General features: G+C 38.7%; 1 protein-coding gene across 4 annotated transcripts in view; it reads right to left on the bottom strand.

Moving 5' to 3' along the window:
* LOC126419820 (small G protein signaling modulator 1-like) overlaps nt 1-20,059 on the bottom strand; it is a 275,459-nt gene that overhangs the window by 69,857 nt on the left and 185,543 nt on the right. For all 4 annotated transcript variants that reach the window (XM_050087048.1, XM_050087049.1, XM_050087050.1 and 1 more), the window contains 2 exons: nt 15,029-15,087; nt 14,299-14,407 (listed from right to left, as the gene is read on the bottom strand). In XM_050087048.1, the coding sequence (XP_049943005.1) occupies nt 14,299-14,407; nt 15,029-15,087 (168 nt within the window). The remainder of the gene's footprint in view (nt 1-14,298; nt 14,408-15,028; nt 15,088-20,059) is intronic.

The raw sequence follows: 20,059 nt of genomic DNA, 5'->3' as shown, positions 1-20,059 counted from the left end.
CTGCATAGTAACAAATACTTTGCCTTTAATACCAAGCCTGTATGGGAAGGAATGTTTGACATGGAAAGAATGGCAACTGTCAAAATGTAAGTACTGTTGTTTGTCAGTAGGTTTGATGTGGATGGAAGTGAGTAGAGGGCCTTTGGTGAGGATGAAATCAACATCAATATTTTAACACGTCATCCTCACCATGAGTCCATACAGCAAAGATATCATCGATGTATCTAAAACAAACCAGGGGCTGAAGGTTTATGGATCCCATGAAGCCCCCTCCAAGCGACCCATGAAAAGGTTGACATAGGAAGGAGCCATCCTCATTCCTATGGCTGTACCCCTCACCTGCTTGTATGTCTCCCCTCAAAGATAAAGTAAGTATAAGGCTGATTAATGTGAGCACGAAGGATGTCAGAGGCTTGGAATCAGGTGGGTGTTGACTGAGGAAATGTTCAATAGCAGACAGACCATGCACTTGGAGAATGTTGGTATAAAAGGAGATGGCATCAATGGTGACAAGCAGGTTGTGTGGTGGGAGTGGGACAAGCATGGATTTCAGGTGATATAGGAAATGGTTGGTATCTTTAATATAGGAGGGAAGTCTTTGCACTATGGTTTGCAGGTGTTGATCAACTAAGGCAGACATACGTTCAGTGTCTGCTTTCAAGCCAACAACTAAAGGATAGCCAGGATAACTGGGTTTGTGGATCTTAAGACAAAGGTAAAAGGCGCGGCTGCATGGTTTGGGTGGGGAAGAGGTTCTATGGATTGAGGTGTAAGTCCTTGTAAGGGGCACGGAGATTTTAGGAAGGACTGCAGGTCTTTCAAATCACAAGGATGGGATCATTTTGGCAGATGCTGTAAATAGAGGTGTCAGACAGCTGGCGTAGACCTTCGCTAACATACTCCTTTCAGCCAAGTACCACAGTGGTAGTTCCTTTGTCTGCTGGGAAGATAACAGTGGAGTCATCAGCTTTTATGGAACATAGAGCCTGGAGTTCTCCAGAGGACAGGTTAGGGTCATTTTGTAGGAAACTGAGGAAAGGTTGTGAAGCAATGCTGGATGTGGAGACTTCTTGCAAGGCTTGGAAGGAATGATTCCGAGGTAGAGTTGGTGGATCAAGTTGAGATTGTGGTCAGAACAGTTAAAGGCAGGGTTCAATGTCAGTTTGCCGTTGGAAATGTTTTGGGATTGGGCTGCAAAGTAATATTTCCAGTTGACATTATGTGTACAGGAAAGTAGGTCCTTCACCTTGTTGGATTCAAAACACCCACCGAATGCATATCTGCCTTAGTTGATCAACACCTGCAACCCCCGCAGTACAAAGACTTCCCTCCTATATTAAAGATACCAGCCATTACCTATATCATCTTAAATCTGTGGCTATCCCACTTCCACCACACACCTTGTTTGACACCATTGATGGCATCTGCCTCTATACCATATCCCCCACATACCTGGTTTGTCAACGTCCACCTGATTCCACGCCTATGACATCCTTCTTGCTCACCTTAATCAACTTTATATTTACCAACCATTACTTTGCCTTTGAGGGACAGACATACAAGCAGATCAGGGGTACGGCCATGGCAACCAAGACGGCTCCTTCCTATGCCAAGCTTTTCATCAGTTGCTTGGAGGGGGCTTTCCTGAAATCCATAAGCCTTCAGTCCCTGGTTTGGTTTAGATATATTGATGACATCTTTGCTGTAAGGACTCGTGGTGAGGCTGGGCTGTTAAAATTCCTTGAATCTCTAAATAGGTTCTACCCATTAAATTTCACATGGGCCTATTCCAAATCCTATACCACTTTCCTTGATGTTGATCTCATCCTCACCAAAGGCCAGCTACACACTCCCATCTACATAAAACCTACTGACAAGCAACAGTACTTAAATTTTGACAGTTGCCATTCTTTCCATGTCAAACATAACTTCCCATACAGCCTTGGTATTAGAGGCAAAGTATTTGTTCCACTGCAGACTCTTTACAGCAGTAAACCACCACCACTCTCCCTTCAGCCTTCACTGGACATAATTATCCCAACAGCCCAATTAAAAATCAGATTTCCTGGACCATCACATCCAGTCCTGATACTGCTGACCCTTCCAAAAAACAACTTCGGATAACACCACTTGTCACCCAGTATTATCCTGTTCTTGAACGTATCATTCAACTACTTCAGGGTGTATACATGGATGAGGAAAAAGATTCCTGGATCTTTCCTGGAATTCCCGGTTAAAAGTACACTTCCTCCAGGGTGAAAATACACTTTTTCTGTGTTAAGTGAGAGTATACTTTTCCTCGGAACTGTAAAATTTATCAATCGTTTGAAAGGTTATTGTTTGATACACCTGCGTACAATTTCCCAGCACTTTAGAAGAAGAAACTCAGGGAACAAAACACGTTTTGGGGAGATGTCTGACATGCAGCAACATGTATACTGTATATCTTCGTATTTTAAAAGTAAATTCGAATTCCACCAAACACCGCATGTTATTTTCCAAAGCATTGGAATAGAGACTGCGATGCGCTTTTGTAAGCCAGTCATAGCTCACGTCATGTGATCTCGCCAGCCAACGACAGTGTATATTAAAAGTAACGTGAACACACAAATAGGAAAACTTAATGGTTTAAATTAATATACGAAGTGTTGCTACAAAAAAAGGAAAGCTTTCACATATAATCTTGCCTCTGTTTATGCATGTTACACTTTAAGATACACCACACAAATGTGCCCCTAAAATTATTAAGAATGACATAAAAATGTCAGACCTTCTGGGCCCGAAATTATTCTAAATCATCATACTCAAGGAGTTGATTTTTAAATGAGAGTCAAAAGCTCTGTGATTTAAGAAATTCATCCTGCATTCTAGCACGTAGTTCATCTTGCATAAAAGGAAATTTAATTTGACAGTAACGCTTTTCAAACCACCATTCGCAATATTCTCCCATGACCAGTTAGAAATAGGTTCGTTTCAGAGGTTGTCAGAGAGCGCCAGATAACAAGCGTCACCGCGCTTGCGCAGCTACAATGACGCAGGAAGCCTGTACATTTGTACATGTAAATGATTAAAAGATCTTACATGATGTCATAAAAGAAACAAGACATTAGAAGACACTCCAAGAGCACGAGAATTTCGAAAACCATACTAAAATGCATAATTTGGCTTGAAGTGCTCATTCGTATGTCCAGATTCAGATGTAATTTTTCTTGGAGTACCAGTACTGTATTATCTCATGTTTGGTTCTTTATTATGGCATAATGCCATATGTGTTAGAAGATGAAAATGTGTACCTGAAATGCAGCGAACAGTTGAAACCTGCCAATAGTGTCAAATTAAACACTCCATTTTAAATAAATTGGCAATAAATTGGCAATAAATTGGCTGGTTCAGCGGAAAAGATTAATAGAAACCCAATTTCTTTATCAAATCAACAAAAATAACTTCATTGTTCTGCAGAGTGATTAATGCTTGGCTGTCAGAAAGGAGAAATAAAATAAAATCTGAAACTAACAACATATTTTAGCCTTCCGTAATTGTGTAAATGTATTTTAATTCACTTGATAGCTCCCGGTCACAGAAATCCATTTTCTTTTCATTTGACATGCGAGCAATAAAAGAAAAGGAAACAGCAAAATCACTGAACGTAAACATGGGTCACTTGAGACAACCCGCCTCCCCATTACAACTTAAGACTGCTCCATAGATTTGCCCCAGATCTATGATTATTCTGAACCAGGGCAATACTAGAGAGTGGCATGCCTCCTCCCTCGAGCGTTTCAGGTAGGGCGCCAAAAATGTAAAAAATCAACTTTTCAAAAATACGTCCATTTTGTAGTGCAAATCTTTCTGAAGAGTCTGATACATAAAACATATGTGTTAGAGGAAATGTAAGACATATTATTTGGTCTTAAATGTGCCAAAGTGCAATGCCACACCTCTTCACACACCATTCTTCTATCGCACGTCACTGTATTTCACTCTGTGGAACTCAAACATGTAACACTTTATAATGGGTGCCATCAAGCTAAATTCAGGACAATGGAAATTAAAATGTCCGGTGGTGCCTCTCCTCCTGCTCCCAGTTGGCTGGTTTGACAACCTGCCCCAGTTGCAAAAAAAAACTGACAATAAATACTGGATGGGATTAATTGTAACTGGGAGAACAGGAACTCTTCAGAAAATTTGCACTCTTTGTTGCCTGTTAGCTAATAACTTGATGTTTTGTGTGAAATAAAATTAAATATAGGTGTGTTTTCCTTTTGGGAAAGAGTCTATTAGTTCATCAAAGTTTGTCAAATGTGTTGCTACATGAAAATACCAAATGTCATTGTCTAATACTGAAAAAGCTATTAATGCAAATAGTACCCAATACTGGTGTGGTTTCTCGATCTGATTACATGTATTTTGTCACTGTCTGCTAGATAACATGAAATAGGTCTGCCTAATATTGCAGTAATTGTAACACTCACTGAATAAACAACACTGTTTTGACACAAATGGTCATTTTTATAACACGACAAAATATAATCATGAAGTACCAATATCAAATGCTTATTAGCCTACTGCCAGCAAAAGTTTCATGTCAGGAAATAGTTTTACATTTCATTCATACGCTCTAGCTTCTGAAGCATGATATCGATAGTAGGAAATGTTTATATAAATTTGGAATCGTAATATTCTTTCATAATTTGTGTGATGTCCCTGTTTCTTCTCCTTCCTCATTCTAATAAACAATCTTGCCATCACTAATTCTCTAACTATTCCTGCCAGGGTTAAAACTTATTCTCTGGTTAACATAACTAGCCCTGCCACAATCACCGTTTTAGTTATTCCGCATTTATTCTCCGGTTAGGCATTATTACGTGTTCATACAACGCGTTTCCCATGCTACTCCCAGAATTGAACTTTAGCGGCTGCTAACCGGGGACTGTACTACTGTCCCTTCCGAGTGTAGTGTTCTGGTAACAGGGATGCATTTCAAAATCATATGAATAATCGATAGACCTACATGCACTGGATGCTAGGCACTTTGTGAAACAAGGTCTCCCCCCCCCCCCCCCCATTAGAAATTGCCGCCCGGGGCAGATACCCCGGTTTGCCTTCCATCCCCTATATCCAAGCCTGTTGTGCACATGTGAATCTGACAGCTTAGGCGCGCCAGTTTCTTTTTTTCTTTTTTTTTTCTGAGTAGCATCTGGCTGCTTGCTGCTGTTGCTTATACAGCTAACTGCCACCCTTCTGTAGCCAGATGCGGGAGTAAGGTACTAATCACACATGACTCAACTGCGCATGTGCATGAGCTTGCTCGCAACTACTCAAACGAATCTAATGTAAGCAGTTGTGACTTCACGCTCATTGGAGACAATTGGCTGTTATGAAGCATTACATAGTCTTCATAAAGCCAACGGCACATTTTGCTGTTGGCAGACGCTTGTGTGAGCATTGTGTTTTGTTGCTGTATATGGCGCATTTCTTTGGCATCTTAGTTTTATTTTCATTTCTCTCTCTCTCTGTTTCTCTCTCTTTCATAGTTTATTGCTGCAGTATTATTCTGCAGTAGCAAGATATAGTAACATCTTTTATTAGAGTATTGGTTCTTACCAGTCAATGTTACAAAAATTTAACTGAAAACTAAAACAATGAAAAATTCCCGGAATTCTAAAAAAATTCCCAGAATTCTAAAAAATTCCCGGGTTTTTCCCAGATCTCCCAGTTGTCCCGGGTTGTATACACCCTGTACTTTGACAAGGCCACAACATCCTAAAACAGTGCCCTGAAATGAGATCCATTCTGTCTGAGATTTTGCCAACCACACCTAGAATGGCTTTTTGTTGCCCTCCCAATCTCTGCAATTCCCTTTTCAGACCCTACACTCTTCTGCACCCATCTCCATACCCTATGGCTCCTACATCTGTGACCATGCCCTATGCACCCTCCTACCACCACAGTTTCCTGTTCCGTAACTGGCAAAACATGTACTATCAAAGGGAGAGCCAACTGTGAAACAACACATCATATACCAGCTGTTATTTAAACACTGTACGGCATGACTATCACCCAGTTATCAGTCAGAATGAATGGGCACAGGCAGAGGGGGTATACAGGCAACACACAACATCCTGTTGCAGAGCATGCTGTGCAACATGACAATCATGACCTCAATGCCTGTTTCACCACAAACGCCATCTGGATTCTTCCCCCAGACAGCAGTTTCTCAGAACTGCAACATTTCCTTAGTTCTCTCCACCCACATGGCCTTAATTTATGTTAATTCCTTCCACTGCAGCATTATTCACAGTAACTACTCCTTTCTTGGTTTCCTATCTCTTTCATTTTCTGATTCGTTTATTTTTTGCCATTCCCATCCCACCTCTGTTACATACAACACACTTAGCTTTCAACTCTTACTTACTCATGCATGATGTGTTAGTAGTAAACTCTGTCTTCCACCTCTAAGCTCTGAGATTTTCACATCTCATCCAGCACAGTCCCCAATAATCAGTGTTTCCTTCTCATTCCGTCCACTAAGTCTCCGCTGATCCGAGGTACCAGGCGACTTTTCTAAACTGTACTCCTTTCCCTAAACCTCTTTAGTCCTTTTCCTTCACCCCTCTTTCTTCTTTTTAAATTCTTCTGCCAGAAGAAGGAGCCACTGGCTCCAAAAGCTTGTATATGTCAAATCCTTTTGTGTGTGTGTGTGTGTGTGTGTGTGTGTGTTTTCCCCAGCCACCGCTTGGTGAGTAGATTTTTTTGCCTATCCATTTATATTATTAGTGACATTCGAGTAAGGGGTGAGAAGAAGAGGAAGTGGGAGAATACAAGGTCTACCTGTCAGGAGTCTAAGCAGGAATAGCACAATGGGGTGTAGGGCTTTACATCAGGAAAGAAATGGAACCCAGTGTAGTTGCAATAAGGTATGTAAACGAATGACTCATGTGGATAGATGTGACAGTGTGTAGCAAGAAAATTAGGATTGTGTCAGTATATTCACATTGTGAAGGGACAGATCAAGATAAGATGGATAGTTTTTATAACGCACTCAGTGATGTAGTTGTTAGAGTAAAGGATAAGAACAGTGTTCTGCTCATGGGCGATTTTAATGCCAGGACTGGAAATCGAACAGAAGGGTATGAAAAGGTTATGGGTAAATTTGGAGAGGATATGGAGGCCAACAGGAACGGGAAACAACTCTTGGATTTCTGTGCCAGTATGGGCTTAGTAATCACAAACTCCTTTTTTAAACATAAGAACATTTACCGGTATACTTCGGAAGTTAGGGGAACCAGATCTGTCATCGACTATACAGGGTGTTACAAAAAGGCACGGCCAAACTTTCAGGAAACATTCCTCACACACAAAGAAAGAAAATATGTTATGCGGACATGTGTCCGGAAACGCTTACTTTCCATGTTAGAGCTCATTTTATTACTTCTCTTCAAATCACATTAATCATGGAATGGAAACACACAGCAACAGAACGTACCAGCGTGACTTCAAACACTTTGTAACAGGAAATGTTCAAAATGAACTCCGTTAGCGAGGATACATGCATCCACGCTCCGTCGCATGGAATCCCTGATGCGCTGATGCAGCCCTGGAGAATGGCGTATTGTATCACAGCCGTCCACAATACGAGCACGAAGAGTCTCTACATTTGGTACTGGGGTTGCGTAGACAAGAGCTTTCAAATGCCCCCATAAATGAAAGTCAAGAGGGTTGAGGTCAGTAGAGCATGGAGGCCATGGAATTGGTTCGCCTCTACCAACCCATCGATCACCGAATCTGTTGTTGAGAAGTGTATGAACACTTCGACTGAAATGTGCAGGAGCTCCATCGTGCATGAACCACATGTTGTGTCATACTTGTAAAGGCATAAGTTCTAGCAGCACTGGTAGAGTATCCCATATGAAATCATGATAATGTGCTCCATTGAGCATAGGTGGAAGAACATGGGGCCCAATCAAGACATCACCAACAATGCCTGTCCAAACGTTCACAGAAAATCTGTGTTGATGACGTGATTGCACAATTGCGTGCGGATTCTCGTCAGCCCTCACATGTTGATTGTGAAAATTGACAATTTGATCACGTGGGAATGAAGCCTCATCCGTAAAGAGAACATTTCCACTGAAATGAGGATTGACACATTGTTGGATGAACCATTCGCAGAAGTGTACCCATGGAGGCCAATCAGCTGCTGATAGTGCCTGCACACGCTGTACATGGTATGGAAACAACTGGTTCTCCCGTAGCACTCTCCATACAGTGACATGGTCAATGTTACCTTGTACAGCAGCAACTTCTCTGACGCTGACATTAGGGTTATCATCAACTGCACAAAGAATTGCCTCGTCCATTGCAGGTGTCCTCGTCATTCTAGGTCTTCCCCAGTCGTGAGTCATAGGCTGGAATGTTCCGTGCTCCCTAAGACGCTGATCAATTGCTTCGAACGTCTGCCTGTCAGGACACCTTTGTTCTGTAAATCTGTCTCGATACAAATGTACCGTGCCACGGCTATTGCCCTGTGCTAATCCATACATCAAATGGGCATCTGCCAACTCCGCATTTGTAAACATTGCACTGTCAGCAAAACCACGTTCGTGATGAACACTAACCTGTTGATGCTGCGTACTTATGTGCTTGATGCTAGTACTGTAGAGCAATAAGTCGCATGTCAACAGAAGCACCGAAGTCAACATTACCTTCCTTCAATGGGGCCAACTGGCAGTGAATCAAGGAAGTACAGTACATACTGACGAACCTAAAATGAGCACTAACATGGAAATTAAGCGTTTCCAGACACATATCCACATAACATCTTTTCTTTATTTGTGTGTGAGGAATGTTTCCTGAAAGTTTGGCCGTACCCTTTTGTAACACCCTGTATAATAACAGATCAGGATTTCAGGCAGGCTGTGAGGGACACACGTGTATTCACTGGATTATTTGATGACACTGATCACTATTTAATCTGCAGTGAAATTGGTATTGTGAGGTCGAAAGTGCACAAGGTCAGGTCCATATGTAGGAGGATAAGAGTGGAGGAACATCAGTATAAGGAGATCAGGCACAAGTACATAACAGTGATCTCAGAAAGGTACCAGTTAGTTGAATGTAGTCAACTACAGTCATTGGAAAAGGAGTGGACAAGGTACAGGGACACAGTACTAGAAGTGGCTAAAGAATGTCTTGGAACAGTGGTGTGTAAAGGTAGGATGAGGCAAACAGCTTGGTGGAATGACATAGTCAAGGCAGCCTGTAAAAGGAAAAAAATGGCTACATACTAGAACTAATGTAGATAGAGAAAGTTATGTTGAAGAAAGAAACAAAGCCAAACAGATAATTGTAGCATCCAAGAAGAAATCTTGGGAAGACTTTGCAAACAGGTTGGAGATTTTGGGTCAAGCTGCTGGAAAACCATTCTGGAGTGTAATTAGCAGTCTTCAAAAGGGAGGTCAGAAGAAAATGACAAGTATTTTGGACAGGTCAGGAAAACTGCTAGTGAATCCTGTTGATGCCTTGGGCAGATGGTGGGAATATTTTGAAGAGTTGCTCAATGTAGGCGAAAATACGATTAGTAATGTTTCAGATTTCGATGTACAATGGGATAGGAATAATGATGGAAATGGGATCACATTTGAGGAAGTGGAGAAAATGGTCAATAGATTGCAGTGAAATAAAGCGGCTGGGGTGGATGAAATTAAGTCAGAACTCATCAAATACAGTGGAATGTCAGGTCTTAAATGGCTACACAGGATAATTGAAATGGCTTGGCAGGTTCCATAAGACTGGACGAAAGCAGTAATCACACCAATATTTAAACATGGAAACAGAAAAGATTGTAACAACTACAGAGGTATCTCTTTAATCAGCGTTGTGGGTAAAATCTTCTCAGGTATTGTTGAAAGGAAAGCGCAGGTATTAGTTGAGGGCAAATTGGATGAAAATCAGTGTGGGTTTAGGCCTCTTAGAGGTTGTCAGGACCAGATCTTTAGCTTACGGCAAATAATGGAGAAGTGTTATGAGTGGAACAGGGAATTGTATCTATGCTTTATAGATCTAGAAAAGGCATATGACCAGGTTCCTAGGAGGAAGTTATTGTCTGTTCTACAAGATTATGGAATAGGAGGCAAACTTTTGCAAGCAATTAAAGGTCTTTACATGGATAGTCAGGCAGCAGTTAGAGTTGACGGTAAATTGAGTTCATGGTTCAGAGTAGTTTCAGGGGTAAGACAAGGCTGCAACCTATCTCCACTGTTGTTCATATTATTTATGGATCATATGTTGAAAACAATAGATTGGCTGGGTGAGATTAAGATATGTGAACACATAACACGCAGTCTCAAATATGCGGATGACTTAGTTGTGATGGCAGATTTGATTGAAAGTTTGCAAAGTAATATTTCAGAGCTAGATTAGAAGTGTAAGGACTATGGTATGAAGATTAGCATCTCCAAAATGAAAGTAATGTCAGTGGGAAAGAGATATAAACGGATTGAGTCCCAAATAGGAGGAACAAAGTTAGAACAGGTGGACGGTTTCAAGTACTTAGGATGCATATTCTCATAGGATGGCAACATAGTGAAAGAACTGGAAGCGAGGTGTAGCAAAGCTAACGCAGTGAGCACTCAGCTATGAACTTCTCTCTTCTGCAAGAAGGAAGTCAGTACCAAGACTAAGTTATCTGTGCACCGTTCAATCTTTTCACCAACTTTGTTGTATGGGAGCGAAAGCTGGGTGGATTCAGGTTACCTTATCAATAAGGTTGAGGTTACTGATATGAAAGTAGCTAGGATGATTGCAGGTACTAGTAAATGGGAACAATGGCAGGAGGGTGTCCACAATGAGGAAATCAAAGAAAAACTGGGAATGAACTCTACAGATGTAGCAGTCAGGGCGAACAGGCTTAGATGGTGGGGTCATGTTACACGCATGGGAGAAGCAAGGTTACCCAAGAGACTCATGGGTTCAGAAGTAGAGGGTAAGAGGATTTGGGGTAGACCAAGGAGAAGGTACCTGGATTCGGTTAAGAATGATTTTGATGTAACAGGCTTAACATCAATAGAGGCACCAATGTTAGCACTGAATACGGGATTTTATAAGGGGGACTATGCTCCAGACTGAACATTGAAACGCATAATCAGTCTTAAATGATGATGATGATGATGATGATTTATATTATATTATCAATAGTTGATTATTTTCATTGACTTTTAGTGTCATTTTTCATTCTTATTGTATCTGTTTTTCAGGTCTGCTGTCAAACTTGTTTTATTAATTTCTTTTATTTGTTGCCGTAATTTATCTCCACTAGAGAAAATCAGTTCAATGTTATCAGCAAAACATAAGTGGTTCAGATAGATTCTGTTAGCATTTCTGCTTCCTTTTTCCCCAGTTTAGGGATATGGCAACTTCTTCTTGGACTGTTAAGGATACTGAATTTACTTTCTGACTCCTTTTCCATTTCTGAATTTCCCTGACACAAGCCTAATGGATGCCACTGATACATACAGGTTGTGTCACAATTTCTACTGAAGCCTTCTAGGGGTAATATGGGGGAATTAGTAGATAAAGTTTTGATAAGAAACCCTTGCCTGAAAATGTCTTTTTGGACATAAAATAAATTTGAAGATTGAATCACTTTCAAATCTCTCACTTCACAGTATGTACACAGTAGAGACAATGAGCTCTGATCTATGCGCTCTACAGGGGCTGCTCCATGTGGTTACCCGGCTGTTGAATGCACAAGCTGTATTTGTACCCCATGGACACTGTTCACAAACCATCATGTGCATCTGTAGAGCACCATAATCAGCCCTCTTAGTAGAGGAAGTACAAATTTTTCACAACCATTATCGTAGTCTGAGAAATATAGTATATTATGAACTGAAGTGATCCAGAAAACTTCCTTGATACCTTTGTTGTGCTGCTCTGTCACTAGGTAAAGTGGGAGGTTAGATCTTCAAACTTATTTTATATCCAAATGCTACATTTCTGGACATGGGTTTCTTATCAAAAAATTATATACCAAGTCCCCTCTAAAACCTCTAGAAGCCTGCAATAGGAATTGTGAAATGCTCTATACATTCTTCACCAAATTAATGTAAGTTATATCAATGCTTTGTTTCTCAAGGGCTGTCACTATATATTTAGTTGAATCTGAGTCAAAAGCTTTCTCAAAAGCCACGAATCTTTAGCAAATTGGTAATTTACACTCATTGCTCTTTTCTACAGATTCATTCCTAACTTGCAATGCTCAGCCTTGCTACATGCTTTTGTAAAAGCAGTTTGTTCCTTTGTTTTAGCAGAATTCCACTGGTTTTTAAAGACAGTTGGTAAACCTCATTCTCAAATTTCTGCCACTTTGACCTATGTAGAAATGATTGCTGTTTTGGCATTTGATCTTCATACTCCAAAATGTGCTACAGTAATTTACAGAATACAAGCTGCACTTTTTTCTCTGAAAAATTGCCTTATACTCAAAATCAACATAAAAATGTCTAGTGTTTGATTTAAAATTCCCACCAGTCTTAAAAATGGCCATATATTCAATGCCACAGGAAACCTATCTCTATCTGGCAACACTGGGTTCAACTGGCAGCAGTAGTGCACCGATGTGACGAACATGAGTTTCGGGGATTCACAAGCTTGTTAACACTGTCTCCCACCTGCCCTGCCATCATAAACCCAAAACATTGTCTAAATTGAAAGTATGGTAATTGAATATGCAGAAGAACATAGAAGCACAGCAGCTGAGCAGCATTTTGGCCCTAAACCATCAGATAAAACCATTCATGACTGGCAGGCTAGTAAAAAAAGACGAGGACTAAATACGCAAATAGAAGACTGAATGCAAAATGGCCATAACCAGAAGTTGACACATTGAAATGGATTCAAGGACACCATCAAAATGACACTGGAATTCATACAAAAATGATTCAAATACACACTCGCAAATTAGCAGTACAATGGAACTTAACAGTTTGTAGGGGTGGAGTTGGTTGGTGCTACAGGTTTATGAAGCGTCATGGACTTGGCAAGTGAACCAAACCAAAATATCTCAGAAAATGCCACAAATTCACGAAGAAAAAATATTATCTTTGCATTGTTTATTGCTCAACATCAAAAGAAAACCAGTGTGGAACTAAGCCAAATATTGAATATGGACAAAACCACTCTGACATTTAATGTGCCGATTAAAAGAAAGGTGCTAAAACTGGAACTATAAAAACAAGAGGACATGAAAAAGTGCACTACACTGCTGCCCTTTCATGTTGTTCTGATGGTACTAAACTTAGTCCAATGATCATTTTCAAATGCAAAACAATGCCAAAACTTTCTGAAATATCACCACCAGGTGTTGTCGTTCATGCAAATGACGAAGGTTGGTTGGATGGATGAAACTAGTATGAAATTATGGATTAACAGAGTGTGGTAGAGAAGGAAAAGTGCTTTACTGAAGAAGACATCTCTTCTTGTGCTATATCAGTTTAGTGGACATTTGTAAAATTATGTGAAAGAGAAACTGAGAATGGGAAATACAGAGCTTGCTGTTATTCTGGAAGGACTTACTTCACAACTGCAACATTTTGATGGAAATTACACACCTCAGGCCAAGCTGCCTGAGTTGGCAGCCACGTGTGTGCAAGGCGAGTTTGCTTGTGTCAATAAATGGTGTGTGTTCCTCTTTTTCTGATGAAGGCTGTGGCTGAAAGCTTACGTGTAAGTGTCTTTTACTTGTGTCAGTCTGTAGCTTAGCATGTTATCTCTATGCTAAACAGCAATCTATCTTTTCATACATTGTTGATATTCCTACCTGGAGTTTCCATTGTTCAATTTACAACTCTAATTATAATGCCATCAGATCAATACATCATTTTTCTCTTGATGTCATTTGTTGCAGAGCCATGAAAACATTCTTTCAAATGGTTTGTATCACCATTTGATCCTTCATTCTTTCCATTTAAATTTTACAATATATCAAAATTAAATTTGTTGGAGCTAAAAGTGAATGGTCTAATCTGATTTCAACCTACTACTACTTTATCTGTGAGAAATCTTACACCATGCACTACAAAAACATTGCAATTTTAGTAGGTTTTAATCTTCTGGGGCACAGTAGTTACAACAAATATGTGTTTGCACTAGTGGACAGCAATCTTCCTTCATTTATATGGCTATCACTACTAAATTTTTACACAGTCATCAACCACAAGGGTTAACAGTGTGTTTTAATATATGTGATAAAAGAAAAATAAATTAACTTCTTCACATTGGATTTTACTGGATTAATACCTTCAGTAGACACTTTTTCAGAAACTGGTTCGTTGTTGGCTTTGTTCGTCAAAAATTCTGTCTCAACATCCTCTACGACACCTTCATCTGGAGATGTTGGATCATCCTCCTGTAACAAACACATTATTAGATAGAGATTAACAATTATGATGTTCATAACAGAAAACTTTGTAGGCAGGTAGAAACAATTAAAAATAAAAACTAAACAGAACTGTAAGTTGCTACATGCAACAAAAAGTTAAAGTTTCAATAGCTTTCTAATCTGGACTTAACATGGAATTAGAAGGGCAGGGTCAACAGGAAGAAAGTCTTTATAAGGAGTAGACAGGATGTTGAGCTGAGGATGACACTGCAGCATTGTATACAAAAAGTATCAACAATGGGCTGCCTGTAGTACCCTAAAGGAAACAAATCATGGCAGCTTAGCACATATCAAACCCAAGGTAGCCAGGCAAAAATAGCTCAAAACCCATTCAAATAACTAGATAAGAGAAATCAATCTGTCTTACAGAGAAGGATTTCAGTCAGGATTTCTGAACTTACATGTTCAATTCCTATAAACACACTTTTTTTTTTTAAGAAAAAAGTCGTATTTACTAGACCTCCCTTTATTTCTTTCTGTTCCTTCACATTATCATGTCATAGTAACTAAATGATCGCACAAGCTCATACATTACAAATTCCAGTTCTTTTTTTATTTTTTGTGAAAAAAAAGGATATATGTACTCACATCAGAGTCAACTGCACTAGTTCGACGAATGCATTCTGCTGTCAGCTTCCCCAAACCTGCTGTAGAAGTACACAGACAAGTAAGCATACGTAAAGCTTGCAACCATGAAGTCATCTAATGATACTTGAATTACAAAGGATGTAATTGGCTTTGAATATTTAAATTCATCAGAAACAATAATTCTTAGCTTTGTAATCAATAAAAAATAAACAAATAGAAAGGTGAAAAACAATGGAAATTGCTATCACGTTCTTCAGCTATGGTGGTGCAACAAGCAGAGGAAGATTGTAGAAAAAGAAAACAGTAATTGTATTCCAGAATTATACTCCTAGCTTTAAAAGACCTAAAGGCGTGACATTTAGCAGACAGTTAACATATTTTCTCGCAAAGTAGCATGCATGCTTCCCTGATCATTTGACTGTTTGGTTTTGTGCAGCATTTTGGTAACACTCTTTTGTGAGACAAGTGAACCAGTGAATATTCATGCTTGTAGATAGCGACTTAACTTTCAATTCAACCAAAATAAATTATAAACAGCACTCTAGTGTATATTGTATAAATCCTTTATAAATAACCTTTGCTACCTCATTACAAAAATATAAGGAAAATGTAAACTTGATAACGGTAGATTTCAAAAACCAGATGTATGGTAGCATTTTAATAACGACAGGTTAAAGAAACAAAACCTAAGAATAAAATCTGTAGAAAAAGTAAAGGGAGAAGAAAATAGGATTGAAGTCAGTAATGTAGGTTGTCACACAAATTTGACCCTTCAGATGAAAAAATTATTTATTGTATGTATTTTACAAATAATTATTAAAAGACTGTAATAAACAAATTCCTGCAGGAAATGAAGACACTGCAAAACATGTGCAGTATCTGTCTTCTGACGCTATGGCTCTACATTACATTCATACTTGTTCAATAGATTATGAATACAACATTTCATAATGATGTGGAATGTGTCAGTTTAACATAAGTTTTCTTCACATGATTATTTTTATTTATTTATATATACATATTTTTTTTACAATTACTAGTTCATATCTAAAAACTTATCAATTCAGTAAAAGGAGTTGTCATTTACAAATTCTTTTAATTTGTTTTTAAAAGCTGGTTGGCTATCTGTCAGTCTTTTAATGCTATTTGGTAAATGACCACAGATCTTTGTGGCAGCATAAATCACTCATTTGTGTGCCAAAGTCAGATTTAACCCAGAGTAGTGAAGATCATCTTACCTTTTAATGTTGTACCTATACACTTGCAATTATTTTTGAATTGGAATGGGTTATTAATAACAAATTTCGTAAGTGAATACATGTGTTGCAAAGGTACTGTGAAAATCCTGAGTTCCTTAATTAATGTCTGCAAGGTGATCTTGGATGGGCTCCAGTTATTATTCTCGTTACACACTTTCGTGCAGTGAATATTTTTTCTCTTTAGGGTGAATTACCGAGTAGACTAATTTACTAATTATCACCAAAATTTGCAATAAGCCTAACAGCATAAGTAGCTGAACCCAAACATTTCACCAGATCATCAATGTGTTTCTTCAAATTCAATTTCTCATCAATGTAAACACCCAGGAATTTTAAATATTCTACCTTAGCAACAGAATTCTGTTCAAAATCTATATTTATCAATGGTGTTATGCCATTTACTGTACAGAACTGTGTATACCATGTTTTCTCAAAATTTTGTGGGAGTCCATTTGCAGAGAACCACTTAATAATCTTCTGAAAGACGTTATTTACAATTTCCTCAGCTAATTCTTGTTTGTTGGGTGAGATTACCCTGCTTGTATCATCAGCAAAAAGAACTGGCTTTGCATCTTCATGAATATAGAGTGTCAAGTCATTAACATACATTAAAAGCTAAAGGGACCCAACAAAGCCCTGTCACACACCATTCTTGATACCTCCCTTGTTTGAGGCATTTTTCGAGTTAAGTACGAATTAAAATATTTGTGGATTGTCTAACTGATACCACAAAACGCAAGCTCATCCAGAATAATTTCACAATTCACACAATCAAAAGCCTTCGAGAAATCACAAAAATCCCAATGGGTGATGTTTCGTTATTCAGAGAATTTAATATCTGATCACTGAAAGAATATCTATACCATTTTCTGTCAAAGAGCCTTTCTGAAAACCAAACTGACACTTTGTTAGTACTTCATTTTTACAAATATGTGAAGCTACTGTTGAATAAATTAATTTTTCAAGAATTTTTGATGAAGCTGCCAAAAGTGGGATTGGGAGTAGTTGTTAGCATCAGACCCAGCCCCTTTTTTATGCAATGATTTAAAAATAGCGTATTTCAGTTTATCCAGAAAAATGCTCTGTTTCAGTGAACTACATATGTGTTGAGAACCCTGCTTATCTGTTGGGAACAAGCTTTTAGTACTCTTTTGGAAATGCTGTCAATTCCATGTGAGCTTTTATTTTTGAGTGAATGTCAGTATGAGGGTTGAGTTGAATTTCAGTTTTATCAAATTGCATAGGTATTGCCTCTTCCATTTTCATTTTCTAATGAAAGGCTGGATCCTATTTTCTCTATAACACTTAGAAAATTATTATTATAATATTTTCTACTTATGACTTTCTGTTAATAAACTTTTCATTGAGCCTGATAGAAATAGTCTTCCTGTGCTCTCGGTTGTCCTGCTTTCCTTTTAACAATATTCCAAGTTGTTTTAATTCCATTATCAGTGGTCCTAATCTCAGACATAATGCACGTACTCCTGGACTTTTTAATAACTTTTCTTAACACAATAAAGTAGTTTTTATAATGTTTGCCTGTTTCTAGATCATTACTCCTTCTAGCTATAAGATATATTTCCCTTTTCTGTTTACAAGATATTTTTATCCCTTTAATATACCATGGCTTTTTAGATGGTTCCTTACAACTAAATTTCACTGTTTCCTTAGGGAAACTGTTTTCAAATATACTCACAAAGGTTATCATCAGGAGGTAAAATCTTTAGTACTGCCAGTAGATAAGTATAGAAGCATCATACATGGTACCAGCGCTTTCCCATTTGGTAAGTCATGGAATCTTTGTTTTTAATATATTTTCCATGTGGAATGTTTCTTTCTATTTTATTTATGACAATATTTTTCTTATTTCACATCTTGTTCAAATACACTCTTTCCACCACAAGATGTCCTGGATCCTTACTTCTGTGCCACCTTATAGTTACAACCTCACTCACAATTTTCATAGGGTAACTTCTCATGCAGTGATACAACTCCAGTTTCCTGCATCCTGTATTTCCTATTATTTATGCTTCCAAAACACATCCCACCACTTTGTTGCATCTTCCTATACTATCGAACTTCTCCTGGCTTTGACCTCAACAACACATTTTCCTTCACAATTTTCCAATTTGCCACTTCTTTAGCCTCCTCTCTCATCTGGTACGTAACCTCTAACTTATTTGAACATTTCCTCATAAGTCATGACAGACATTTACTCATTTCAGTTTTTGTCTATTGCATACTCACCCTATCGCTCATTTCCTTTTCTGTTTTCTTTTATTTCTTTTATCCTGATAACCTGGCAACTATTTTTATTTTGTTTTCCTTTGCCAGGTAGCAACATCACGAGACAACAGAGTGTGCCTGAAAGAGGACAACAGAGTGTGTCTGAAAGACGACTTGTCTGAAAGCTAAACAATTTATAGCCCTTTTACGCTGAGGTGACAGAAGTCATGAGATAGCACTATGCATTTATACTGATGGTGGTAGTATCATGTACACAAAGTACAAAAGGATGGTGCATTGGTGAAGCTGTCATTTGTACTCAGGTGATTCTTGTGAAAAGGTTTCCAATGTGATTATGGCCATACAGTGGGAATAAACAGACTTTGAATACAGAATGCTAGTTCAAGTTAGACATAGTGGACATTCCATTTTAGAAATCGTTACAGAATTCAATATTCCAAGTTACGGAATTCCAAGCCACAGTGTCAAGAGCTTGCCGAGAATACCAAATGTCAGGTATTATGGTATTATCTCCCATCACGGACAAAGCCAACAGCTGAGGGCCTTCACTTGTCAAATGAGAGCAGTGGTGTTTTCCTAGAGTTGTCAGTGCTTACAGACGAGCAACATTGCATGAAATAACTGCAGAAATCAATGTGGGATGTACAACAAACATAACCATTAGGACAATGGGGAGAAAACTGGCATGAATGGGCTATGGCAGCAGATGACCAATGCAAGTGCCTTTGTGAACAGCACAACAGTGCCTGCAGCACCTCCCCTGGGCTCGTGACCATATCAGTTTGACCCTAGACAACTGAAAAATCATGGCCTGGACAGATGCGTTCCAATTTCAGTTGGTAAGAAGTGATGGTAGGGTTTGAGACTGATGTGGACCTCATAAAGGAATGGGCCAATCTGTCAACAAGGCACGGTGCAAGCTGATGGTGACTCCATAACAGTGTGGGCTGAGTGTACGTGAAACGGACTGGGTCCTCTACTCCAAGTAAACTGATCATTGACAGTAAATGTTTATGTTCATCTGTTGGGGACCATTTTGACCCAAATAATGATGGAAGTTTTAGATACAACAATGCATCATGTCACTGGACCGAATCTGCGCCCAATTAGTTTGAAGAATCAACACCATACGAACAATTATTCAAGGGTTCTCATATTTTACTGGAAAAATTAGACCACATGTTTGGTCTTGAAACTTCTGACTCAGTCATTTCCATATAAGGATTCCTTATCTCAAACAGGTAAATTTGTTCTGCTACATCATCTCTGAAGAATTCTATTACCTCTACAGATACACCTTAAACTATAAATTTTGCTACTGCTCCCTGACAGTGTAAGAAGCAGAGTTCTCTCTCTCAAAAGGGAATACCTTAAATATTAGTAGCCCATGAAGCAATTAGCTTTTAAAATTCTATACAAAATTTATAGAAAATTTTATTTATTAGTTCAGTGGCACAGGACCTCATGGAAAATGAAAGATATACCAATGAAACAGAAGAATCTGTAATATAATTGCAAAATAAAG

This window comes from Schistocerca serialis, chromosome 9, assembly GCF_023864345.2.
Source record: "Schistocerca serialis cubense isolate TAMUIC-IGC-003099 chromosome 9, iqSchSeri2.2, whole genome shotgun sequence".
NCBI classification, from domain to species: Eukaryota; Metazoa; Arthropoda; class Insecta; order Orthoptera; family Acrididae; genus Schistocerca; species Schistocerca serialis.
This window is presented reverse-complemented; position numbering and strand designations above follow the sequence as displayed.